General features: G+C 43.7%; 1 protein-coding gene across 1 annotated transcript in view; it reads right to left on the bottom strand.

The window, feature by feature from the left end:
* The window catches only part of FOXK1 (forkhead box K1), a 49,402-nt gene that overhangs the window by 11,120 nt on the left and 13,200 nt on the right, over nt 1-25,082 (bottom strand). The window contains exons 2-3 of the mRNA XM_027889450.1: nt 11,553-11,750; nt 1,143-1,299 (exon numbers count right to left, since the gene is read on the bottom strand). Of these exons, the coding sequence (XP_027745251.1) occupies nt 1,143-1,299; nt 11,553-11,750 (355 nt within the window). The remainder of the gene's footprint in view (nt 1-1,142; nt 1,300-11,552; nt 11,751-25,082) is intronic.

Genomic DNA, 25,082 nt, shown 5'->3' with positions numbered 1-25,082 from the left:
TTCACTCCTGTTTTATACTGTCACCACCCAATTTAGCACAAGCATTTGTGTGCAAACAGAACTATAGGGCTGAGCCAGATGAAAGTGTCCCCTTCCCCCTTCCCATCAAACACACACTAAAAAGTTCACTTTAATCTCATTCAACTCCCCACTGAACTTCCCACATGTGCTTACATCAGCACAAGGAGCAGGGTCAGGACAAGCAACTGGAATCAAGAGTTAGAGGGTGTAGGATACATTCACTGCTTTCTTGTTCATGAAACCACAGCATTCAAATCTGCCCAGCTACAGCTACACTTCCTCAGAAAGGTTTCACGCAGTGTGCTATCAGCCCTCCTCCCAGCAACAAGTCCAACATGAAACCTGATCCCATCCATCCCTTCCCTTCTCCAGCAGGATTTGTTTCATTCTAGGTACTTTAATTTGTTTGCCAGATCTCATATTCCCAACTCTTCATATTACTCCATCAAGAACAACCCTCCTTGTCTCAAGGGAGAATTAATTCTACAAAAAGAGCCATCTAGTACCGTGCTCCTCCACCCAACCCCAAATCAGGTGGTTTTGAATCCAGACCTTTAACTTTGATCTGAAGATCAGCTCACCAAAATGAAATTTTATCATTCTAATATACATATAACTAAGTTATTTTTTAATCTAAATTCCACTTGCTACTCTCCTCATTTAATGCCTGTCAGGCCTTCATGTTTGTTTTAAAGTCTGACTACAGACTTCTCATGGCGAGGATCTGCTTTCCTCCCCCTGCTTCTGCTTTCTCCAACTGTGTTTTGCAAAATACCATTAATTAAAAGGAGAAAACAAGACTTTTAATTTTATTGCACTTCTTCCTCACGGGTTTTTCATTTATCAAATAAGTAAAAAAAAAAAAAATCTTATTGCTTAATCATTTTAGTGGATTATTGGAATGCATTTCTGGCAGCTAAGCAAGTAGATTCATCAGCTACCACTAATAAAATGCTGGTTTAAAGGCAAGGTCTCGAACCCCTGGAGGATACTGTACACAGCACCCCTATGGCCAGGGTATTCTTAGCCCTCTTTTAACCACAACCAGGACCAGCCATAAAGCACCAGGTTTTAACAAGCCTCCCAAGGAGCACTGCTGGGTAAGTAACGTCTCTGTGAACCTTTGGGCTGTCCCCGCCAGATGCATCTGCCTGCTGCTCCGATGCCGCTTTTGCCGCATACTCTGCTGCCAGCTGCAGATCCGAGGTAATGTTGTGGACAAAACGGTATCCTGAGGATCCAGCACCACGTGGACTGGCCGGGCAAGAGTTGGGAACACTGGGGAGGCACAAAAGGAAATACAGTTCTTTGTTATTTCATTTATTAACAAGGCACACAGTGGTTACTCTCCAAGGTGCAGTAAAGCTCTCAGGTCACGGGGAAGCAGATGCAATGGACGTACTTTTGCCCCTGTGGTTTATTCAAAGCCCAAACAGGTTGAGAAAAAAAACACATTAGAGATAAAACTGGAATTTCTACAAATTCCTGACACTCCCCGCCACACACACTTCCTGCAATCACAAGAGAGCAGTGTTTCAAAGCATTAAACAACTCCTCTGTGTTCAGGAGCACTTAAAACAACGCAGGACTTCAAACAACACACAGCGTATCAGGGATGAATACCTAAATAAACGAATAGCTTGTTATTAGGACTTGTGAATGAACAACACACCACTCTCCTTATTACACAGGTGATATTTAATCAATCCTCCTAACAGATAATAGATATGTTCTTCTACAGTGTCAGACTAAAGTGTCACCCAGAGCAGGTATCAGCCACGATGGTCCTTAACACAACACCTGAGCTTCAGAAGATCACGCCCTGATACCACACAGCTGGAGACAGGGATTTCCTTGATCCACCAGCACAGTCATGCAGCCGACAAAGGGGAGCTGCAATCACTGCGTACACACAGAGGCAGCTCGGTTTTGGCTAGAAAAGACACATCTGGTGCCACCACAAGATGGCATTACAGGAACAGCGACAGAGCAGGACAGGCACGAGAAAGCTGATGAAAACGCTACAAACACAGGAAAGGGGGCTGTAAATTGCAACACCACTCAGGCACACAGAAATGAGTGTTACAAGGCGAGAACTAACTAGAAAGGCTTGTCTAGGGATCACGCATCCTCGATTTGTGATCCCCCCTACCACTGGCAGGGACACCTTCCACTGGATCAGGCTGCTCCAAGCCCTATCCAACCGGGCCTTGAAGGATGGGAGGAGATGGATGAGTTTGGGAAACTGAAATTCCCTTTTTCTGTCTCTCCCCTGCCCTGTGCTGTCCAGAATCGAGGAGTGCAAAGCCAGAACAGCAGGATGCACAGCCACATCCCAGGATTACACATCTTCTAGGTACAGAGAAACAGTAAACAGGAAAGCAAACCAATACACAGAAGATTTACACAGCAAAACAAGCAGTCTAAATGTTATGAAAATACGCAAATTGAAGCCCACAGCTGGGACCCAGAATTCAGTAAAGATGGAATAAACAATCCTCTTACCAGCGAAATGCCCAATAACTGACACAAACAAATACAGTCAACTGACACCCATCAGAGCTCTGGGTTAAATGCTGCACAAGAAAACACAGAACATGCTTCCTCCCTCAAAAAGGTGACTGACTTCCCACACACACACATGTACATATGGGGCTGGAAAGGAAGCAGCGAGGCAGCCCTTGTTTGCTCAGTGGGCAATACCTTGGGTGCATAAGCAATCTGTCAGTGTAAGGAATGACTGTTTCCTACCACAGTCCAGCCTGTAAACTGAGAAGTGCTGCTTCTCCTTGTGGTGTGTCTGCAAATGGCTGCAGTGCTGAGCTCAGCACAACCCAAACTGGTTTCTTTTAAAAAGTGAATTACAGGATGGGGGGGGCCAGGGGAGAGAGAACAGGCAACAGAAACATCCAGGCACAACAAACCCTTGCAATAGGGAACCCAAGCTCACCCTTCTCCCATCAACAACAAGCCTTGCAAAGTGCTGCACAGCACCTGGTACCCCTTTCAGTGCCCACCAACAGCCCTTGGCACTGCTGGGTGATGCTGTTCAGGAGTGCAGCAGGAGGTAAAGCTTTCAGGAGGTGCAAGGTATATGAAGTTGATGAGCCCATACTTATAGATCTCCCTTTGCCAGAGATAAAGGCGTTTCTTACCCAGCCTTTCAAAGAGCAGAGACCTGTTTGTGCAGGAAAATGAATCAAAGTTTGCTACTCCAAGCTAAACCACAGAAGACACTCTTGATGCCTTCGTACTCACATGAGGAGCTGGTGTGAATTTAATTATTCCACTGTCATTTTTCAATAGCTTCTCCACATACACACTTCTTATAATGTGCAGATAATTACAAATGAAAGCCATTTTCATACATGAAACAATGACAAACCAAAAACACAGCAATTCTTTTTATCTTTGCGTTTGGCACCCGAGCAATTATTGTAACACACAGACTGGGAATGGAATAGGATGAAACAAGAGTTTTCTGATTTTGTTCTTTGGCTGCAGAAATACACAAACATCAAACCACAGAAACAGCAGCCAAAACTTAGGACAAAGATATGGAAGAGAGAAAGTTCTCCACTAAATCCGTGCTCTGCACAGAGTTGTGTTTCTTGCCTTTTTTTTTATTTTATTTTATTTTTAATTAATAAATATATAAAACTAGATACAAGAATTTATTCCTTTCTTCGAGATCAGCAGAGCAAGTCCAGTTTTTGCTATTCAAACTCTGGTTTCTGGGGCTCATGAATTTTAAGTGTGATCTCTTGCTTAAAAACCAAGCAAGCAAAAAAACCAAAGGGAGAAACCCATCCCCTGCAGGGTTTCCCTTGAGTGTTGACAAAGCCCCTCCAACCTGCAGTGTTAAATTCTAGAAAATCCAGCCTCTCCCAGTACATAGTCCCTGAAGAACATCAAAAGCAGCTGCCCCTTAGGACAGCCACAGCAGTGCCAAAGACTTGGAAGATGTAGTAATCTTTTACCAGAATGGAGTCCTTTTGTCCAGGTAGATCTGCTTCCCTTCAGCCTGGATCAATGATCAAATCAAGAGAGACACAAAACCCACCAACTTTCAGCCACTCCATGCACAGACAGGACATGCTGCTGAGTGCTCAAGCTCTCAGTCAGTCATCAGAGAGCTCTTCAGAGGGAAGGCAGAAAGAGCCGACTACTGGAAAAAACAAAGAGACACAATCTGTTGCCCTCCCAACATGGGACAGGAGGAGTGAAGAAACAGTTTTACTAAAAATACCCCTCTGAGGGTTAAGTTAAAATTAAACATTAGTGCAGTCAAAAGAAAACAAGCAAACACAATGCAGTGACATCAGTTTCCTGGAGTTCCTGGAATTCTCCTCACCACCCAGAGCCGGGGGCTGGCTGGGGATGCTTGCATGCACTCACACCCCCTTTAAAAATATTATGAAACAAAGAGCTTTCCCTACAACCACCTGTTTGTGCTATAAAACAAAAATCAAGTGCAAGGACAGTGATTATGATTTGTTGGTATTAATACTGCACCAATACTCAACCATAACTTGATCCATGTTGATACTATAACCTTCGACTGAGAAAAGCACAGCTAGGTCTACAGTTTCACCCTGCTCTGACATCCTAACTTACTGCTGTGATCCATGCTTGCTGTCCATGCTGGCAATCTTAGTTTACAGCAATCCAAGCTAATTCGGGTTAAACTTGTCTGTTATGGAAGGGAGTGTTTTGGAGAGGGAACAAGCGTTTTATAGCACTGAAAGACACACAGGGCACGTAAGTAAACCAGCTGCAGTAACCCACAGTCTTAATCCCATGATACCATGGTTAATGCCCCAAGTGCCAGAAATCTTTGATATCCACTGAAGGGTTCAGCATCCGAACCTGGAACATTGACTGCAGGCGGCCACTGAGCCACACTTCCCTAAATACCACACTGAGACTCAGCTTCAGAATGAGACTGCAACCACGTGCTGAATCACACTGGTCCTCTGCAGCATGTTTTCCATTTCAGACTTAACCCTCAGCAGGAAGGCCAGAGACATGAGGGCAGTGTCTGCTGTACATTCACCCCTGGAACCGGCAGACGGCCCCTCAAACACGGGGCTTGAACGTTCTAAATCTTTGTAGCACCACGACTTTCAACTCCTGCCAACCAGAACCCAGCCTGTAAGTTCACAGCAACAATTAACTAAGCACGAGCTCCTGGAGAGTGTGTACCTGGAGAGTGCTGCATTTCTGCTGGAATGTTCAAAATCAGGTTGCTTCAAGGAAAGAATCAGTTGCAAAAATAGGATGTAGCACCGTGTGCATGGTATATTCACACCAGGACACTGTTTTGCTTCTCTACTCTCATTTAGGAAAAAAAAAAAAAAAGGATAAAGCAGATCCAGAGAAGGTACTGACAGGGATAATTAAGATGATCAGAGATACGGAATGGATTTCATACAGGAAAAAGCCAGTTTAAGACAGAAGCTGAGGTGCAAGGTGAAAGAGCCTACAAAAATAAAGCCAAGGGGAGGTGTTCAGCTTCTGGCCTCTTGCAACAGAAGAGCGGGTGAGCACAAAAAGAAACTAAGCAGCCCTTCCAAAACAAAAGAAAGTGCTTCTGTGTCTGCAGCTGCATGTGGAATGACATGCTGTAAGGCAGGGCTGATGATAAAAGTCTACATGAATTGAAAAGGCCAGGATACAAATTCTTGGGGAAAGGAGGAAGACAAGGAAGCCATCAGGGGCTTTCTAAGACAGATGGTCAGGAAGTCCCTGCTCCAAGACAGTCTCTGCTCCAAGAAAATGGAGGCAAACTGCACCTAAGTCAGCATTACTCTGTTTTCTGTGCTCTTATATGACCCCCAAGATACCCATGTCAGAGGCAGAACACTGGGCTACAGGGATCTGTTCCCTGAGCACACTGAGATTCCCATGTAAAAATCTCCACGCTCTCTCAATACTATGCACATTTTACAGACCGGGGGTAATAAAAATAAAAACGAAGCAACAAGTGCTTAAATGATTTATTTATGGTCACATTACAAGTCTGTGAACAATCTGGAAACTGAAGCACTCCCAAACCTCAGTGCCAATTTCCCCAGAAGGAGAGGCAGTACTAGAATGCAGGAGAGTTGCCTTATTACTCAATTTCATTCTTTTCTACAATAAAGGTGTCTGTAGGGATCAAGCTACAGAGGCTTCGTTTCAGCCAGGTGTATGGAAAAAAAGCACCTATGGCAAAGAGGAAAGATTACCTGGGATCCCACACAAAATTGTACACCAGACTGGGAATCTGCATTGCTAAAGAATAAAACCATGTCCAGCTTGGTGGTTTAGGATATGAAGGCAGTGCCTTCGAGAAATGCTTGAGTGTACATTTGTGAAGTAGGTCTAGAGACACAGCAGAGATAAGAGTTACAGCCTAGGCAACACTGCCAATATACAGATTCCTGTCTGGATAGGCATTTTTTAAGCCCCTGTTGAGCACAAAGGAAGAATCACCATCTCTTAAAATTCTCCCCATTCTCTTCCCCAAATGCAAATCAGAGGCGTGTTGCCCTCTGCTCAAGGACTCTAGTTAGAGAAATGCCACAAACCTCAGACTACCCCAATATTCCATTTCCTGAGCCTGCAAAAAAAGGGGCACGAAGATACAGGGACGCTTTTTACGTGCAATAAGCAAGAATCAGGTCAAAGTACAGCCCTTGGACTTGCGAAACAAGCCTTTCCACGATACACCAATCAGCAGGAACGGGTGAGAATCCTCCGCTGCTCTCACCTTCCCCGGCCTAGCCCCAAAATCGTAACTCAAAGAAAGGCAAGTCCTTGCACGTTGCCTGTTTCAGACAGGTTTCAGAAATAATCACAAGTGGTGAGACTGCCAAACCAAGCTGGATTTTGATGTGAAATGAGAAATCTGAGAGCTACCCTGCCTGCTTAACGCTGAAGAGAAACAAAGCTGTCGAACAAGCCACAATGAGAGAAAGTGAGCTATCCACAAAAGTTCAAATTCTTGTTACTTGTTGGTGCTCCAGTGGTTCCCCTCTCTGAAAGGAAGTGACCTCACTGCAGTTGTGGATTCAGTGAACTAAAATTTTATACTGACTGGGGAAGAGGAAGTGCTCCTGTAGCTGGTGACATCTGCAACCTCTCCTCCAGCACATGGCTTGGCACGTCTCCTCCAGCACATGGTCCATTATCTGAAATAAACATGAGTAGAGCTCCCAAGCCCAGCACAGACTGATGCTTCTCTTACACGATGTATATGCATCACACTCCTTGGCTTGTGGTTTGGAGACTGGGGTGATTAAAAATAATCACCGGTCTGTCCAACTGTGGGAGTTGCCTGAGCTGCATATTCTGCCTGAATGCAGGAAGTAATATATAACTGAGACAATGCAAAAGAGCCTGCAAAAAAACCTGCCTTGGAGCTCTTGAGCGGCGTTTCAGTTCAGTGGCTCACGGTGCTCTGGGAAGAAGGAAAGACTGAATGAAACGGAGCAGGCAATATTTATGCACCCCATTCCAGTGAGTGAATGCATCCACTCAAGGCAGGGTTCATTCAGAGTCCCACTGCACACCTTTAGAGTCAATGTGCAAGCTCACATTAAATCCCAGGTGTTCTGAAACAGCGGTACGTGGCTATCCCAGAGCCTGTTTAAAAGCTCCCCCTTTATCCAGGCCAAGTCTGGATCAAAGCACAAGCCAGCATTAGCAGGTCTGCTGTACCATGGCTCACACACACTCTTGTCATGCTTTACAGAGTAGAAGGTCAATACATAATTTATCTACTACACACACTTGTAAAGCAGTAATTACACAATGAATTTAAATGACCTGTTAAAGGCCACAAAACAAGTTGGTGGCTAAGTCAAGATAATTGCAGCTACCTCTGAGTAATTCGCTATCAGAGCACGTAACGTGTTACTGAACTAATTTTGCCTGGTGAAAAAAGGGACTGTAGCTTATGAAACCATGGCAATTCACTCACATCTTCTGGTTTACTAATCAAGCTTACAGAATGAAAGATGCTGATCTCTCATTATTCATACCATTAATTTAATTGAAAACTAGTTACCAGCCCTTCCAGTAACAGTCAGACATGGGCAGGCACATTAAGTACTAACAGTTAAAATACAGATTTGAGTCCACACACAAATATGTACCAGCTTAGCTATTAGAGCACAGAACCTCACCAGACACTTCCCAAGCAGCGGTTCTCACAGGGCTCTGACGACTCTTACTCCTACATGTCAAAGAATTCTTTTTACTGATAAAGGCTGTGTATGTGAGCTAACTATCCATGCCCTTTCCATGAAAAAACCCAAACAAGACAAAGTATCCAAGCCCACAGTCATTTCAGTGCAGAGATAAGCCAGAAGCTGTAGTTGTAAAATATGAATAATGGCACTGACCTCCACAGTACAGCATTTAGTATTTCTTTACTGTAGTTTATACATATATATCCATATCTATCTTTATATCAGTGAGATCACAATTGCTGTTTAGAATAGGGAAGCATGTACAGAGAGAGAATTTAATTTTCATAAATACTAAAACCACCCTAACTCTGAGGGGTAGTGCTGCAGAGAGATGCCATTTGAAAAACAGTTAAGTTACAACTACAGGGCCATTAACACAAACTGGACAATAATAAAAGGAAACCTAAACACTGTAAATCTTATCTCCAACTCAGCACGACTTCAAGACCAGTAATAGGCTCCTACATCACACCTTGTCTCTGTGGATCTGCTTATAATCCTAGCACAAGCTTGGATTGCAACACACATGGAGTCACATTCATGCAGATATTGTGGATTTATCACAAAAGCAGGCAAAGCTAAGAGTTTGCAGCATAGGTGAGAAACTTCTTATCAGTGTCATCCAAAGAGGATTCTCCACAGACAAGCTGCAGACCCTGACATGCTGTATCTCTCAAAAGGCAGAGGTGAATTTAACCAAACTGCTCATGGTTTTCACACAGCTTTTCAATGCCTTGAACTTACTGAGAGGAGATTTGGTGCTCCTCTACTGTATAAAATGGCAGGCTGCTTCTACCAATTTATTACAACCACAGTGGCCCGTTCCTTTCTGGAACATGCAAGTCTGACTTTTTTTAAAAAGGCATTTTGAACTCAAAGCAGGAAGAAATAAGCCCAGCCTGTGTGTAACTCTCACAGCATGCTACCAACCAACATTTTCCCTTAAAGCTGTACAACAGCATTCAAAACACATCCACACACAGCCCCTCCTGGAGATAAAATACCTAGCTGTGAAAACAGTGAGCACATTTCTCCCTAGGAGCAAGCAGGAATCTTGCTTTGCAAAGCTGCTGAGGGTGGCAGGTTTGGTTTTGTTTAACTAAAGCTCATTCCCTTCTCCAGGCGCTGCACTTTGCAGAGGGAAAATAAACAGGCTGGAAAAAAACCCCAGAAGCTTGCAGGGGAGAACCTGCAGGGAAGCAAGTTGCAGTGTAAACAGGGAGGCAGAGCAGGGTTGGGGGTCAGGAGGGCAGAGCTGGATCTTGGAGTGCAGGTACAGCCCCTGCCCTGCACCAGGGTGGAGGCAGGAAAAGGGGGCCAGGAGCCACTTTCCAAAAAGGAAATTTCACCCTGCCCAGGATTTCCAAACTGCAATAATTTTCCATGGGCCAATCAGGGAGGAGCAAGGCAAACTCACCAAATTAGGAAAGTAAATACTAGAAGGGGGAGAGGAAGGAGGAGGAGAACCCAGCTCAGGCAACCACCTCCCAAAGCCAGCGATGGGAGAGGAGTGCAGGTCCCACGCTGAGCCCTCGCCACCCCTCCCAGACCTGCCCTTGGGAAGGAAGAGAGGACACTGTGCCAGCCTCAGCCACCACTGTGATCCCACCGAGAAAGCAGCAGAGAGCTGCCCTGAAAGCCAGATGGGCCAGAATGCAGAGCTACTTTGTCCCCAAAGAGCATTCCCTTTCTCAGGCAGAAACACCCCAAATGACTTTCCAAACCTTGGCCCACAGGGCAGAGCTGCGAGACCCTGCTGGGGGAGAGGGGGAGGTTGAAAGGGCTGAGCAGGGATGTTTACAAACGTGTCAGCCCCTCCTCTGTAAGAGGAACTCGGAAACGAAAGGGGTTTGGCAAGCGAAACCTCAGATGTCTTTTGAGGTTTTCTGAAGACTTGGCTGGATTAGCTTCTGCTCGAGACAAACGGATGCAACCATTAATCATCCTCAGTAAACACTGCGTTAGGGGCTGAGCACAATTCAACACTACCATTTCCACTTTCTCCTTATGCAAAAGAAACATTCTCAGGGAATCAAATATCAGTTGCAGGCATATGCCGGAGTCAAAAGATACAGCCTCTGTTAGTAACACAAACCACACCGAGCTGCTCTGCACAAGATGACTGAATGGAAACTAACTACCATATGTTGGCAAAGGAACCATCCCCCTCCCCTCCCAGCAACAAGCTTCATCTAAAAAGAGAAGGTTAAATATAAACTAAAAGCAGTGCCTGAACAGAGGGCTAAAACCACAGCTACCTCCAGCCCCCTCTTTCTAGCATATCTGCACTGCACATCTGTGCAGCTCTGCAAGACCCGTGGAAAAACCCAAACAAGTGAGAGCCTCCAGATCTATGCAAAACCAAACTGGCTTCATTGTGACACTGAAGTCACTCTCAGCCACCTAAATTTGAATACTACTCACTGAATTAGTGGTAACTGTCAGGAGAGATTTGCGTAATTTACCTTTTTACAAACGTGCAGACGTGAAAACAACCCAAAGGCTATTGCTGTTACCAGGCTCACTCCTGCTATTCTGATGCCCACCTGTTTTAAAATTCTAATACATCATCCTATACCATGAGTCTCCTTTACTTTATAAAACTTATTCTACTTCAAGTAAAAGATGTAACATTGAAAGATTTCACTGAAACTCTGTAACATCAACTCTTCGCTGAGAAATAAGGAAAATATTCCAGACAGTAGCTTGATTTTCAGGTTATTTGTACTGCACATCCACAAATCAGATGGTGTACAAAACAGGATACTGACACAGATGCACGTTCAGATTGCTACAGCCCCTCAGTACATGGTCAGCATCCTACCCCCATTGCCTTCCATTCCCAGGAAACCACGTGCCAATGGCCACCCTTGTCCCTCACTTCAGATAAAGCAGCACCACCCAGCAACAACAGAATATTACCGAGATAAAAATAAAACAGGCAGCCCTAAGATAGAAAGTATTTGCCTGCTTTCTTTTTTCCATGCATATAGGTAGCTCTCAATAAATATTTCTAATTCCACTTCCAAAGATAGACTAGTAACTCTATAGCTATGAAACTATAGATATCAGACTACTTTATGTTTCCCCTTGAGCCCTTTGAGCTCTTAAGCACAATCCTTGTGCCCTTCTTCCAGCCACCATAACACAGTTTTTAGCTGTCTCCCAGAATCCTGAACATCAGGTATTTAACTAGTTATTTTCAATGAGGCTTTTCTTGCACCAAGGATACCAAACAAAACAGGGCTGACAGACTGATGTCAGAGAACACACTGTGGATAATTAACAACTTACCTGATAGTGCCTGTGGGGGATGGGAGGGGACTGACCACGCTCCGGAGATCCGGCTCCGGGATGTGGATCTTCAGAGGTGATATTTGAGGGTAAAGTGGCCGAGGGGGAGGCGATGAGGTTTCCTCTTTTACTTCCTCTTTATGGTATAAAGATGTGAACTGGATCTTTATAACCGTGCTGGGGAATCGGAAAGTACATCTGGAAGAGGAAGAAAGGGAAAAGTCAGTTCCACACACGAGGCCGAACATATTTAAAGGGGGTTTGTGTGCAACTGGTGAATCATTCATTAATTCAAAGTCCACCACACTCTATAGCATCTTTCTGCTCAGCATCCTGGGCAGAATTACTGATCATTCCTAAAGCTCTGTAAATGTATCACAGTGAATCAGGGATCACCCAGTGATTAGATGCAAGCAGAAGGTTTGGGTAAGTTCAGTGATTTTCCCCAAGGCCACCAATTCAATCAGTGGCTAAGCAAGATGCAGACCTGTGATGACAAACTCTTTGGTTCCTGGTACGTATCGAGGACTAGGATTTGCCTTGCACACATCTCAGGAAGATCCAAGTTACCAGAAAGTATGAGACCACAAGCAACAGGGAGCAAAACAGCCATAAAGTCCAGATGGATCAACAAACAGCCTCCAGGTAAGACCAGAGAGCACTATTTAAAGACTGGCATCTATATATTGTATAATTAATACCCATCTCTGCACATGATGCTCAAAAAGGATCATCTTAGCAGATTTCAGAGCAAAATACATTCATTTAGAAGTGCTTCCCTTCAGACAACATGGGTAACAGCTAGCAGGGTCAGAGCAGGGCCCCTGCAAGCCTACAGGGCCTCATTTCTCCTCTAAGTAACACTTCTTTCCTATTGCTTTTCTAGGAAAAAAAATAATGACACATCTACAAGTGCAGCCTTCAGGAGTTGCTGGGAAATTCAAAAGGAAATAAGTGCTGACATTTTCCACATTTGAACAGAAAGCTTTCTAATTTACAGTGTCTACAATAAAAGCACAGGGCTGTGAGAGCGAGCGTTCTGAAATCCTTGTTACTGCACTTTAATTAGACAATCATGAGCAATCAATACAAGCTTTCCAAGGATCATTTCACTGATACCAAGCTTCAAGGAAATAAACCCCAGGTTTCACTGTGGGAAAGGCCAGCAGAGCACAGCAGTTGTGCTGGATTCCAGCATCCTGCCTATGGAAGGAAACGAGGGTGGTGGTGTTCTAGCACTGTAAGTGCTGCTGAGGGCTGAACAGAATTCTTTTAACCACTGCATTATCGAATCCTACCAGGTAACAGAATAAGGTGACGAGCAAGTAAATCTGTTTTTGTGACCACCTTATCTTAATGCTGTTATTGATAGAAATGCAGCTCTAAAACACACACTCTCTTGCTCTTGGTTCTTTGGCACAAGCTGGTTGTGCTGTAAGGTAATGCTCAAAATTATCATTGAGGCATGGGAAGCTCATTCCCGTCTCCCACCTCATCTCTCAAACGAGCTGGCTCAGCATTCAGTGGCTCACAATGGCTCTGCTAGTACAGCACGAGTTTGCACTGCATTTAATTCACTTCAGAGGTTCTGCCACCTGCACTCATTAATGCATTAAATAAAAACATCATTGCTGGCAATGCAGCCTAATTGTGTTTATCTAACCCTTCTAAACAGGTTTCCCCGCAGACTCAACACGAAGGCACAGTTCAGAGCAGCGGTGTCCGTGCCCTGCAGTGTCTGCCAGCAGCAGGTACCACCCTACTGAGATGAACCTGAAACAAGGATGTTGAACCACTGCTCTGGATTTTAAGCTTCACACTGGTACATGGCTTAGCTTACAGAAAAAAAAAAAAAAAAGCTGAAAGCACATACATCTGCAATGGGCATCACATGGACTGAGGCTCAAAACCAGGATGTGCAAAGCTTCATCATTTCTCAAGTCCTTATCGGGGAAAAGCTGAGATTTTGTTTTGAGTGATGGAATTCTCTGCTGTAACACCAACTGCTCAGCATTTTTCAACATCTGAGTCAAGGACAAATCAGTCTCTGCTCAACAGTATTCAGTGCAATCCCAACTTGCTGCTGATCAACAGGCCTAGCTGCACAGAGCCCTTGAGGCAGTTTTGCAGCAGAGTTGAGGCCAGAAGATCCCCCACTGCAGTCTCACACCAGAAAGGAGCTCTATCCCACTGCCACTTAAGTCTTCCCCAGGAATGACCCACTAATGCCAAACTCCCCAACTCTGCTACCCTTACTGATGCTGTAACAACATTGGGTAAAAGGTGATACCTGCACCCAAACCCTTGTGAGAGGCCGCCCCACCATTCTGTGAGTACAGGCAATCTCAAGAAAATCTGTTATTTTTCCAAAATCATGAGTCCACCTGACTTTTGAAGTCTGAACCAGCCCAGTGCTGAACAGGCCCATCTAACACTGCCTTTCCCTGCGAGCCTCCCCAGACTGTCCAATCCAGCCACGTGACTTACTCGCAATCTCAGACTGGAATCAGGGACGAGAAACAGAGGCTGGGCTGACTACACAAGCAAACAATTCCTTGGCTGTTGTGATTTTGTTTTTAGACAGACAATCCCAGTCCACTGAAGCAGAACCCAGGACACAGAACTGGCTTTCGCAGACTATGCTAAACTAGCACGTACATGGCCATTTTGGGAGGAACTAGTTCCAGAAAAGCTAGAGAAAGGATTTATGCAGGGGTGCTCACAGCTGCAGAAGGCTCCTGCAGCCAGGTCTGGGCTGCCTTCAGTATTGACACTGTCTGCAAAGCCAAGGTGGGGGTAATCTATCCGAATTTATGCTTTCCCTGCTGTAAAAACCTGAGACCCAAGAAATGGAAACGCAATGCAAAGCAGATTGTAAATTCCTGCAGAACCCCTCCCTTCCCTCAGGGGTGAGAAGGTGCCTGGGATTAAGGTTATTGTTCCAGTCTCTATCACAACCACCACAGTAATGCAAACAAGGACAGCAGCACAGCCCAAGACACTGCTTCAAACCAGCACACACGGACTAGTGCTGGGGAACCGTGTCAGGGGGAAATCAAAAGAGCACGATTTTGGAATCATCTTGTCACAGGAAATGCACTTTTCATTACACTGAACCTGAATGCAGTTTTAATGAGCTTTTCTAATTGTTCCCTTAATTAACCTCTTTCCAACCAACAGGATAAACTCAAATTGTATCAGGTAGTCCTATTTAGGAGTGAGACACATTAGCACAGGATTTAAGCCTATGAGAATTATACCTCTACAGAAGATAAGCAGGACAAGACAGACAGCCTAAGCAGAACTGAGCATGCATTCCTTAGGATCACTGTATATATTTAATGTTATTTTAAATGAGTTATACTATTTGATTCATGTTGCATGATTCCTATCAAAGATGCAACAGCAATTACTACTACTACTGCACTTCCATCATGAGAAAAAGATCAATCTGCAAGCACAGATTAGACTCAACATAAAAAGCATAACGAAGTTAACTGGTATTTCCAAGGGTGCCCAAGAGGCAACTCTTTTAAGCACCTCTGAAATTTCCAGCTGATTAGAGGGATAAATTAATGGTCTGCAAAATCTCCTGGACGCAGGAAGCAGCCTGCTTCAGTTCCAGATCTGCTGAGTTTTGCTCGATAACCTGCTACAGACAGGTACATCCTGTAATCAATCCCTGGCCATATAAACCATACGTACTGTACTCAGATTTTCCCTTGTGGGAAAGGATTCCAGTTTCTCTAGGATGCCTTGCAAGACAGTGAAAATAGAAAGCTTTTTTTTTTTTTTTTTTTTTTTTTTTTTTTTTTTTTTTTTTTTTTTTTTTTTTGTTTTGTTTTTTTTTAGTTTGTGTTAAAACCACACAAAGACCCTCCCCAACCTCCATAAACTGCATAGAAACAATTCTTGCCTTCTTAGATTACAGGCAGGGGAGAGTCACAGAAAATGGATTGCTGGCTCCCTGCTGCAAGTTGGAGTGCACAGACTCCACAGCACTGGCTGAATGCAAGTTATATATACACTGGAGACAAGGAGAAGGGAGGGAGTGCACATACCACACATGGTTACAGTCATGTAAAAGATGTTGCTAGAGTTTTGTTTGTTTGTTTTAAACAAGACAGATTTTCCAAAAGTTTCCTGGACGAGCTCCTCCCCCTGACAACACAGCTCCCATGCTATTAGGCATCCTTCATGTGGTGAACCAGTGACAGTGACCACAAGCATTTCATCTGCATAAAGTCTGAAAATATAGCACTAGGAAACACTAGACTTTACATAAACAGTCACCCTAAAGCAGACTTTGGGAAAGACGGTTAAGGAAAAACCCAACAAAATGAATCCATACCCTGCATGGCTCTATAAAAAGCACACATTGTCCTCCTCCTCAAAGCACCTTTTAGTCACAGATGCAAAGGAAAGGGAGATACATTTACCAAAACACAGTACCAGGTTTAATAGAAGCTATTACAGTCACTGATTTCTTTGTTAGAGTACCTTGAGTGCTGTTAACACCAAATAACTTCTGCTAAGATGTGCTGCATGACAGCAAGAAAAGGCTATTTAAAGATTTTAAAAGGAGATAGGAAACTGTGCTGGATTTGTGCTTTTACATTTACACTGTGAAAAAGCAGAACGACAAAAAGGAGAAGACAAATCATGAGAAGGCCAAGGTGAAACCTATATATAAAATATATATAATGTATATATAAAACATGGAACGATATTTATATATTATGTAATATATATATAAACACAATACAGTGTGTTATGTTATATATAAACATCATTCCAGTTCATCATGCAAAAGGGAATAACCAGAAAAGTGAGCTGGAAGAATGTTACACATGCGTTGTCATCGGCAAGTCAGTACCAACTTTGTCTACTTAATCTTGCCATAATTTACGAAATCCTGTTATTCCTGAATGTTGTGGGTATAACTGCACCAGTAGCATCTGTGCTACAGTGCTGAGATGCAGGTCGAGCGAGAAACATCGCAGGAGGTGCTTTGTTAAAAATAACACTTTTTGCAATTTGAATCAGAACGGTACCATAGGCCCCAGCTTTCATTCAAAAGACCTGGTTAAGCATGATCTTGGCTGCAACTGCCACTATTTAAACATGCAGATCCTGTAACCGCAGCACTGACTCTCAGTATCTGCCCCTTTCCCTCCACCACTCTGATTTTTTATCGGCCATAGTGTGGCAGAAGGAGCAGGGCAGGGATTGTCCCCCTGTTCGTGGCACTGGTGAGGTTCACACCTCGAATTCTGTGTCCAGTCCTGGGCCTCTCAGTTCAGGAAGGACATTGAGGGGCTGGAGCGTGTCCAGAGAAGGGCAACAGAGCTGGGGAAGGGCCTGGAGCACAAATCTGATGAGGGGCAGCTGATGGGGCTAAGCCTGGAGAAAAGGAGGGTCGGGGGGACCTTCTCACTCTCTACAACTCCCTGCAAGGAGAGTGGAGCCAGGTGAGGGTCAGGCTGTGCTCCCTAGTAGCAAACACCAGGACAAGAAAAAAAGCCTCAAGTTGTGCCAGGGAAAGTTTAAGTTGGATTTTAGGAACAATTTCTTCACTTAAAGGGTTGCCAAGCACTGGCACAGCTGCCCAGGGCAGTGGTGGAGTCACCATCCCTGGAGGGATTTAAAAGAGATTAATTGGAGACACAGTTTAGTGGAAGCTTGGCAGTGCTGAGTTAATGGTTGGACTCTGTGATCTTAAAGGTCCTTTCCAACCTAAACAATTCTGTGATGTGAAGGGACAGTAGTCCAACTCCTAAAGATGAGGCAGTAATCTCTATAATCAGTAAACACCTTGGACTCAGCAGAAGTGGCAGCCAGAGCTCTAATCACAGCAGCACATACCATGATGAAACAGAACTAGCTAAAGTTTGACCAAGAATGCCCACAAAAACCCTTCTAAGAGAGACAAAATCCTAAACAAGCCCCACAAAACAGTTGTTTCTCTGTCCCCTGTAACTTCTCTGAAAACTACTTGTTTTGTGCCAATTACACATGGTTCACCCAAAAGAATATGCTATTATTTCCAGGCACAAAAGTCCAAAATCATGTTGGGTTTCTCAGCACAAGTGAGAATTTGGTGTCAGTCGCCTTTGTCAGGCTATTACCATTACCAGCTATTTCAAAGCACCTGACAGGATTCTACCAGAGGGCAAGGTGGATACTTCTCACCCTTTCAGTGAATGTGTATCATAAATACCAAAATTTGAGGCCATGCTCAGTGTGCAGGTGCTGTACCAAGCAGCCATTACACATAATTGCCCCATTACCTCCTGGAATCAAATTTCTTCACCTTTGGTAACCAGCTAAGGAAAGAACCACAAGCCAGCACCTATGAAAATCATAAATCCACTCCCTATTCGCAGAATCCTTTGAAGACGTCAGAAAGGAGGTGCCTTGGACAACATAAAAGACTCACTGGGAAGGTTTAAGCACCAGTGCACTGAAAATGAAACTAAACTGCTTAGAAAAAGATACGAGTTTTCTTCACTTAATGAAAACTCTAAGCCCTGAAGGTCTGCCCATGGAGAGATAAGCAAACTGAGACAAGAATTACCTGAGATTCACATTCCTTCAAAAACAAGGCCCTGAGAATTGCTGTGACCGCTGCAAAACAGCTGAGCTGGGAACATTTATTGACTCAGACTGGTTGCTTTGTGATGCTGCTCTCTGCCCAGGGACAGAAACTTCACCTTCCCTGCAGCAAACCTCCCTGCCTCACCCAGCACAAACACTTCAACTGCAAAGGATTTAGAAGGATTTCTCCCGTTTCAGCGACCAAAATAACCAAATCAGTGTTCTCCATCCTCACAAAAGTAAACTCGACTCTTATACCCCAACAGGAGTAATCATCAGAAGTATTGTGTTAAAATGATTATTTTGCTGGAACTGAGCTGTCTGAAGCAGCAAGGTGGGCAAAATCATGAGTGCCAAAACCACCTTTCAATCAGAAATGAATTAAAATGAATATTAGTTGGAATGAATGTCATAAAACCATCCAACAAACTCTGAAAGCTGTCTGAGCCGTCACCGGATGTTAGGTATTATTCACCCCTCCTTTGTAATCAAATAATAATAATAAAACCATCCAACATTTCCTGTTCCACTCCCTACTCTAGAACTTTTTTCCCCTAAAAAGCACTTTGTAAGCAATACCAGTAAGAAATCAGTTATATCATCCACTTGGCTAGTGCTATCTGCATTCCAAACGAGAAAGTTAAATGCACTGAGACTACAGAAAGAGTTCTGGAGGAACGAAGACAAATACACTTTATTCTCTGAGGTCTAAATACACATTATAAAACAGGCATGTCCCTATCACCATGGCAATTTAAGAGTCATTATAATGCTTTTCTTTACACATCTCTTTAGGCTAGGGGACACAGGCAGTGTAACTGCCACGGTTTTTAAGAGTGCTTGGTTCATTTGGGAGGTTACTGATGTATAAAAATAAAACATTTTCATCATTTGCTATTTCCCTTTCAATTGCTCTATTGCTCTGACGAGTTTTAACTCAGAAATTCTATTGAAGACCTGCTCATAGAGTCTTTTATCAAACACATAGAGAAATACCTGTGACATGGTGGTCAGTACAATAATTTGTTGCATTCAGGGAGAGATAAGCAAGGGGTCTGTAAGTAAATGGTGAAACCACATTTGTTCTTCCTGTAATGAATCAAGTCAATCTGAAGACAAGCAAGGCAAGCACGTTGCCAGACAGCAGCAGGACAAGGAAATAAACTGCAGAGCTCCCTGCAAAAATGCCTCTGGTATTATCCACTATTGTTCAGTCAGAGGAAAAGCTAGAAAAATGACCACTACTTGCAGTCAAACTGTCAGTTTGTAACAAAACCGAGGGAAAACTAGATTTTAGAAGTACTGAGATCATCTGCAAATAAAGGAGTACGGCCCTCTTTGTCACTGCTGAAATGACAGAGCAACCCACTGAAATGTTTGGTCATTATTCCATAAGTCACCACACGAGTTTGGATCTGGGGGACTGGTTCCCAACCTCACAGATACCCTCAGCTCACAAATCACTTGCCTTGTGTGCTTTGTAACACACTCACTGTATTTTATATATTCTGTCATGCTTAACACTGCAGATACACAAAGAGTTCATCTGTCAGCCAGGACTGAACCAAAACTGACTCTGTGTGTGTGTGTGTGTGTGTGTGAGTGAGCTCAGGTTTGAAATAATCAGTTGAATTCAAAAGACAGTGGTCTTACTTCTACTTCATGAATTTTAATTTTCATCTGTTGGGAACTTTTTCCAGAAAAAGTTCCAGCAACTATTCTCATTGTGCTGTTACACCAGAAGCACAAGTAGCTCAATGGCAGCTCATCCTGCAGTCCCGGCATTATCCATTCCTCAGGCATCATCCCTGTACCAGAGCTGATGTAAATCTGGTTTTAGTAAAGGCACACTTTCACTGAAGTAACCAGGAATTCCTCATACTCAACCCAATGGAATTATTATTGACTACCCTGTAATTCCAAATTACTGGAAGGATTTTCTGTCCTTCCCCTGAAATGCATCTGAGTTAGTTGGAAATCCTCCTCTTTCCATGGTCACCCTGGATTTGTTGGGATGAGTAACAGGGCAACTGGGTAAATTCTGTGCCTCACATGGATGGCCCACCGGTTTCCTCTGCCTTAAAAGCAACCTTCCCAAAGAGATATCAACTGTGTCACTCAACCTCATGCAGATTTATTTTAACACAATCTAAATCCAGTTCTCTGCTGTAAGAGGCATTTCCTTCACTCCCCCAACCATTCCTTCCCCTCAGCCATTTCCACTCAGTGGCACCCTTGTGCCATCAGCACCTTCCATACCCCTGCACAGCAAATCATGTACCTGAAATAATTAGTCATTTCTCTTTTTTTTTTTTTTTTTTTTTGCTAGGATTAAGTTGCCAGGCAGATCAGATCCCCCAGCTTGCCCTCCACACGGCAATACCAACGCAAAGGAGCTGGACCGGAAAAGCATCAAACAGTGGAAGGAAAGAAGGAGGTACCAGCAGAAATGTTGCAGATTTATAATAGATTATATAAAAAAAAACCCAGAGCATGTAACCACAGACTCCGATTGAAGCATCACATGATCCAAACACCGCATTCTCCTTTCAGAAAACAAACTGAAATTCATTCATTTTGAGAAAAGGTCTGGTCTTTATCAGGCAAATCACATCAGCCACATGCTGATACTCTCAGGCTGGAAATTTTCAGAACTTCCTGAATCAGAGCAGTCACAAATTTTTTTTTTTTTTTTTTTTTTTTTTTATTCAGCCTAATTATTTCAAACCCAAAGTCACTCAGCTGTGTGCAAGAGGACCAAACAAAGCCCAGAAATGTTTTCTGCATTCCAGCAAGTGCTTCCAGTGGCCGGGTACCCATGGCAATTCTGCCACGGCAATCCTCCCATGGCAACCGGCTGGTCACGTCTGCAGGAGTGGGTCTGGGGTCATCTCAGATGGGACACGCAGGCTCTGAATGCTGCAAAATCAATGCTTTGTAGTACCTTTGTGCTCCCAGAGTTTATTCACTGAATGGCCTTGAGAAAGCGAGAGCACTGAGATGGCTGAACAAGGACAATGCTTCAGGAAAATTCAAAATTGCCATTTATCTGTCACAGGCGAGACCTTTCCCTCACGCTCCTTGTTACTGTTTGGAACCTGATACACGATAAAGGATTTTTTTCCCCTTAATAAGAAGGGACCCCAGGTTACCCTGGGATTTGCCTAACGCTGCACATCACCATGTTTAAAATGAGGGTTCCAACACAGCCAGACAAGATTTCAGATGGGTAAAGAGCGTGTGCAGGCAAGTGCATCTATTTAAAACAAATACTACCAGCAGCATCAGGCAAAACCACAACTTATGAATACCTATGTCTCTTAAAAGCACCAAGTAAATTAGCTGTAATGAATGTTTCTATTGAGCACAGTTGCACAGGGCTTCCCTTTATGCCATTCCATCAAGGTTCAAACACATCGAGATGCACTTCCACACACAGGCAGATTTTCAAGAAGGTATTTTAACAAACTCCTTTGAAGACAGCAAAGTTTGGCCAAGCTCTGGGATTCTCCTCCCTGCCAGCACCAGGCACACACAGATGTGCACAAAAAATATCTGTGTTCCTGCAGTCTCTGCAGACATCCCACCTCGCAGAGCTGGGAGAACAGCGAGCTCTCGGCCACTGCCCATCCCGGGAAAGGGCTGCCAGGGAAACTGAGCCAAGCAGGTGGTGCAGGGGGAAGAGCAGAAACACCCCCAGGCTGAGCAGGAAGGTTAAAAAGGAAAAGAGGTACCAGAAACCCAGCCCAAAGAACTTCAAAATGCTGGTTTGGTTCAAATATATCTTCTTTAAAAGGAGAAGACGAGCATTTGGACTTCAGGCTCCAACAACTGGATGTCAAAAGCAAAACCTTCCCCATGCTGTGAAATTTCAACAATCCTTTTATTCTACATGTCTTCCCCACAATTTCTTATCTTTCTTAGCAAACCTTTTAATTGCTGTCACAGAGCAAGCTGATAAATTGAGGCAAACCACTGCAAGCACAGTTAATTTTTCATACAAGTGAGAACATTCAAGGCTGTTTCACACTGTGGAATTAGCAGTGAAGAACAGAGAGCTGTATTTTTATTTTTACATTCTTGACATCTCTTTAATGATGTTCTGATTTTACTCTTTGAAAATTATTTGAGACATCAAGCACAGTTTCACTTCTAGATTCTCCCCTTTGAGTAAGGGGAACGCACAGTGCAAAAAAAGGAAAAAAAAAAAAGAAACCAGGTAAAATATTGCAGTTGCCATTTTTTCAGTATAATGAAATACCACAGGAAGGTCAGGGAATAAATTCATGGAGTATCAAAAGAGCATTTTGTAGAAGAACAGGAAAGAAACTGCTAAAACTGCTGAGAAGGGTGTTTCAACCAGCTAATGGGGAGCCAGAGGGAATAGCAGGAGGCTCCCTCTGAAGTTGCCACCCTGCCTGGGAAATTACCATTATTGACAGGTCTTCTCCCAGCTTTGCAGGATGGGTTTTATATTAATCCTGCTCAGTCCAATACCAAATCCCCCACTACCAGAAGCTGCTCCAATCTCCTCCAGAAAGCCATCAGAGTGCAAAGGGTCAGGAATGTGCAATTTCAAAAGTCACCTTCCTGAAACTTTTGCAGCAGAAACCACAGTAAGGCAGCTCGGAGTGTCTTTCCAGTCACTGCAATGCCTGCAAAACACTGAAGGATATTCTCACCAGCTATTTACAACCCCAATACCTGACTAGGAATTAATTCACTTATCTATTTTAAACATGAAAAATGTCAGGCATAAAAACTCACGTTTGAAATTAATCCAGAAAAATCCTGACAATTACTTCCAGACAAATGATAAGGAAGATGACCTCAGAAATCAAGCCTTGGTATAATCAAATGAATATAATTAATTGGCTTTTATGACAAATACCATTAAGGGAGAGTTTTGGTACATCAGTGAGGGTCTCTGTTAAGCCCACCACAAGGACCAGCTTTTAAACACTACTGCACTAGAACATGGTCGTTACTTGGTGCCCATCCACGGGCACAGAGAAACAAAGAGGTGGTGCTGTAATTGTACCTCACCCAGCTTCACATTTCAAAACATTGGAGTCACCTTCAAAATATGCCATTCACTCCAGACCAGGAGCGCTGGGCACAGGGCTCCCTATCAGAAGACAAATTCCTCCTCCCTTCCCAAGTGCTCCTATTCCTTCCCACACCAGCAGGATGCAGTTTAGCAGCACGTAGGGCACATTTCATGGAGCACAGCCAGGCTGGAGCATCGCAAGATCTCAACTCAAGCCTGCCAAAGCGTTCAATGTATGAGCCTGGAAGGTCTTACCTACACCCACAAAGATCAGATGGGATTTTATGTCAATATAAATTGATTTGCAGCATCAGTGACATCTACCTTTCAATCAGTGCTGGGTGGGGGTTTTGTTTGAGCTTTTTATTAAAGGTTCCCGAGGATAAATTCTGGCCCCACTTCCACCACACCATTACAGAAGCTGCTCTGTTCCTGTCTAGTCCTTACTATAAACAACTTCATGTCTCAGAGCACAGTTAAGTTACAGTGAGGTTTTTTTTCCCCGTGTGTCATATGGAAAGCCACATCTTCACCCAGCACCACTCTGCCAGTCAGTTCGAGTCTATCTCATTTATCCTGCCCCTCAGTACAGTGACAGTGCTGAAAAGCCCTGCAGTTGCATTCCCAAGGATGTTAACAGATGAGCAGAGAAAATTCACTAAGATGTCCTTAAAGGCTAAAATTAGCCATAAAGCTACTGTTTATTTTGAAGCTTGGGAACAGGGAGGTGTTTCATGTGTCAGAACGAGCGGCCTGACATCAAAAACCAGGTAGGAGAGTTTGCCACCGAAGAAGTGGGCAGGCAGAGAGAGCAGCAATGCTTTTATTGAAATGAGGTTGGCTGGCAGCACCAGAAAGTCTTGCTATCAGCACTGCAGATGCCTGATACCATCTGTAACACACAGCAAGCCTATTATGTTATTTTGTTGAGTGTGTGGTTGTATACATAAAAATAACAGAGTTAAGAGACTCTGTATAACACACAACAGCCTGTGTACCACGGCTGCTCTAATCAGGTATTCCAGCCTGTGGAGGTCGAGATCCTATCGAAACCATTCCTGTCCCAGCCAAGAAACATTTGATCTTCAGAGAAAACGTAAATTACGTGCAACATGTGTGTGTATTTCACAGCATCAAATCTTGTAAGTGCAAAATGCCTTTCCATGTTAGGCTGATCAATCTGTTAATTTTTTTTTTAGTATATTGTCAACACTGCATTTTAAGTTTTTTTCCTAAAGCATGAAAATTATCAGTATTTGGGACTGATGTAAATGCTGTATGGGACTGATGTATATGTAAAATGCTACATATAGACACCTTTAAAAGCTAAGTGGCTATTTAACAACTCTGGTCTGCACATGGCTAAGAGGGGCCAGGAAACAAGTTGTTTCAGCTTCAGGAAAGACTTTTTAAAAGAAACTCAGTCTCTTTTTAACTCTGATATTTCTGTATTTTAAGTTAAATTTATTTTCCTAAATAATGCTCACCTTCCAATCTTCCATTTTGAACCTCCCTGCCTCCCACAGAACAGCATTGTCTTTTAAGCTGCGTGTGTCTTTTTTAAACGGATCACTGCTTAAAACTCCTGTAGGTCACAACCCTATTACCACGTTTCAAAGCCTGATCTCTCTCTCTCCCTGGAGATGTGCCACCCTCTCCCACCACGAGATAAACAGCTGTCCCCTGCTCAAGAGCCTCAGGATGCTCCCAGGACACCGAGCTCAAGGGGAAGGAGTGCATCACCTACACAGAATCCCTTGCTTGAGCTTTTCCTGTGTCACACAAAGCAAAACAGGCGGTGCTGACAGGGATCAGTCCCCTGGCAGCATCTCTGACACCCCCCAGCCGTTGCATAGACACGTGTACAGCTCCAATAACATCAC

Source organism: Empidonax traillii, unplaced genomic scaffold (genome assembly GCF_003031625.1).
Source record: "Empidonax traillii isolate 1590-97213 ecotype Southwest subspecies unplaced genomic scaffold, ASM303162v1 scaffold263:size1499331, whole genome shotgun sequence".
NCBI classification, from domain to species: Eukaryota; Metazoa; Chordata; class Aves; order Passeriformes; family Tyrannidae; genus Empidonax; species Empidonax traillii.
This window is presented reverse-complemented; position numbering and strand designations above follow the sequence as displayed.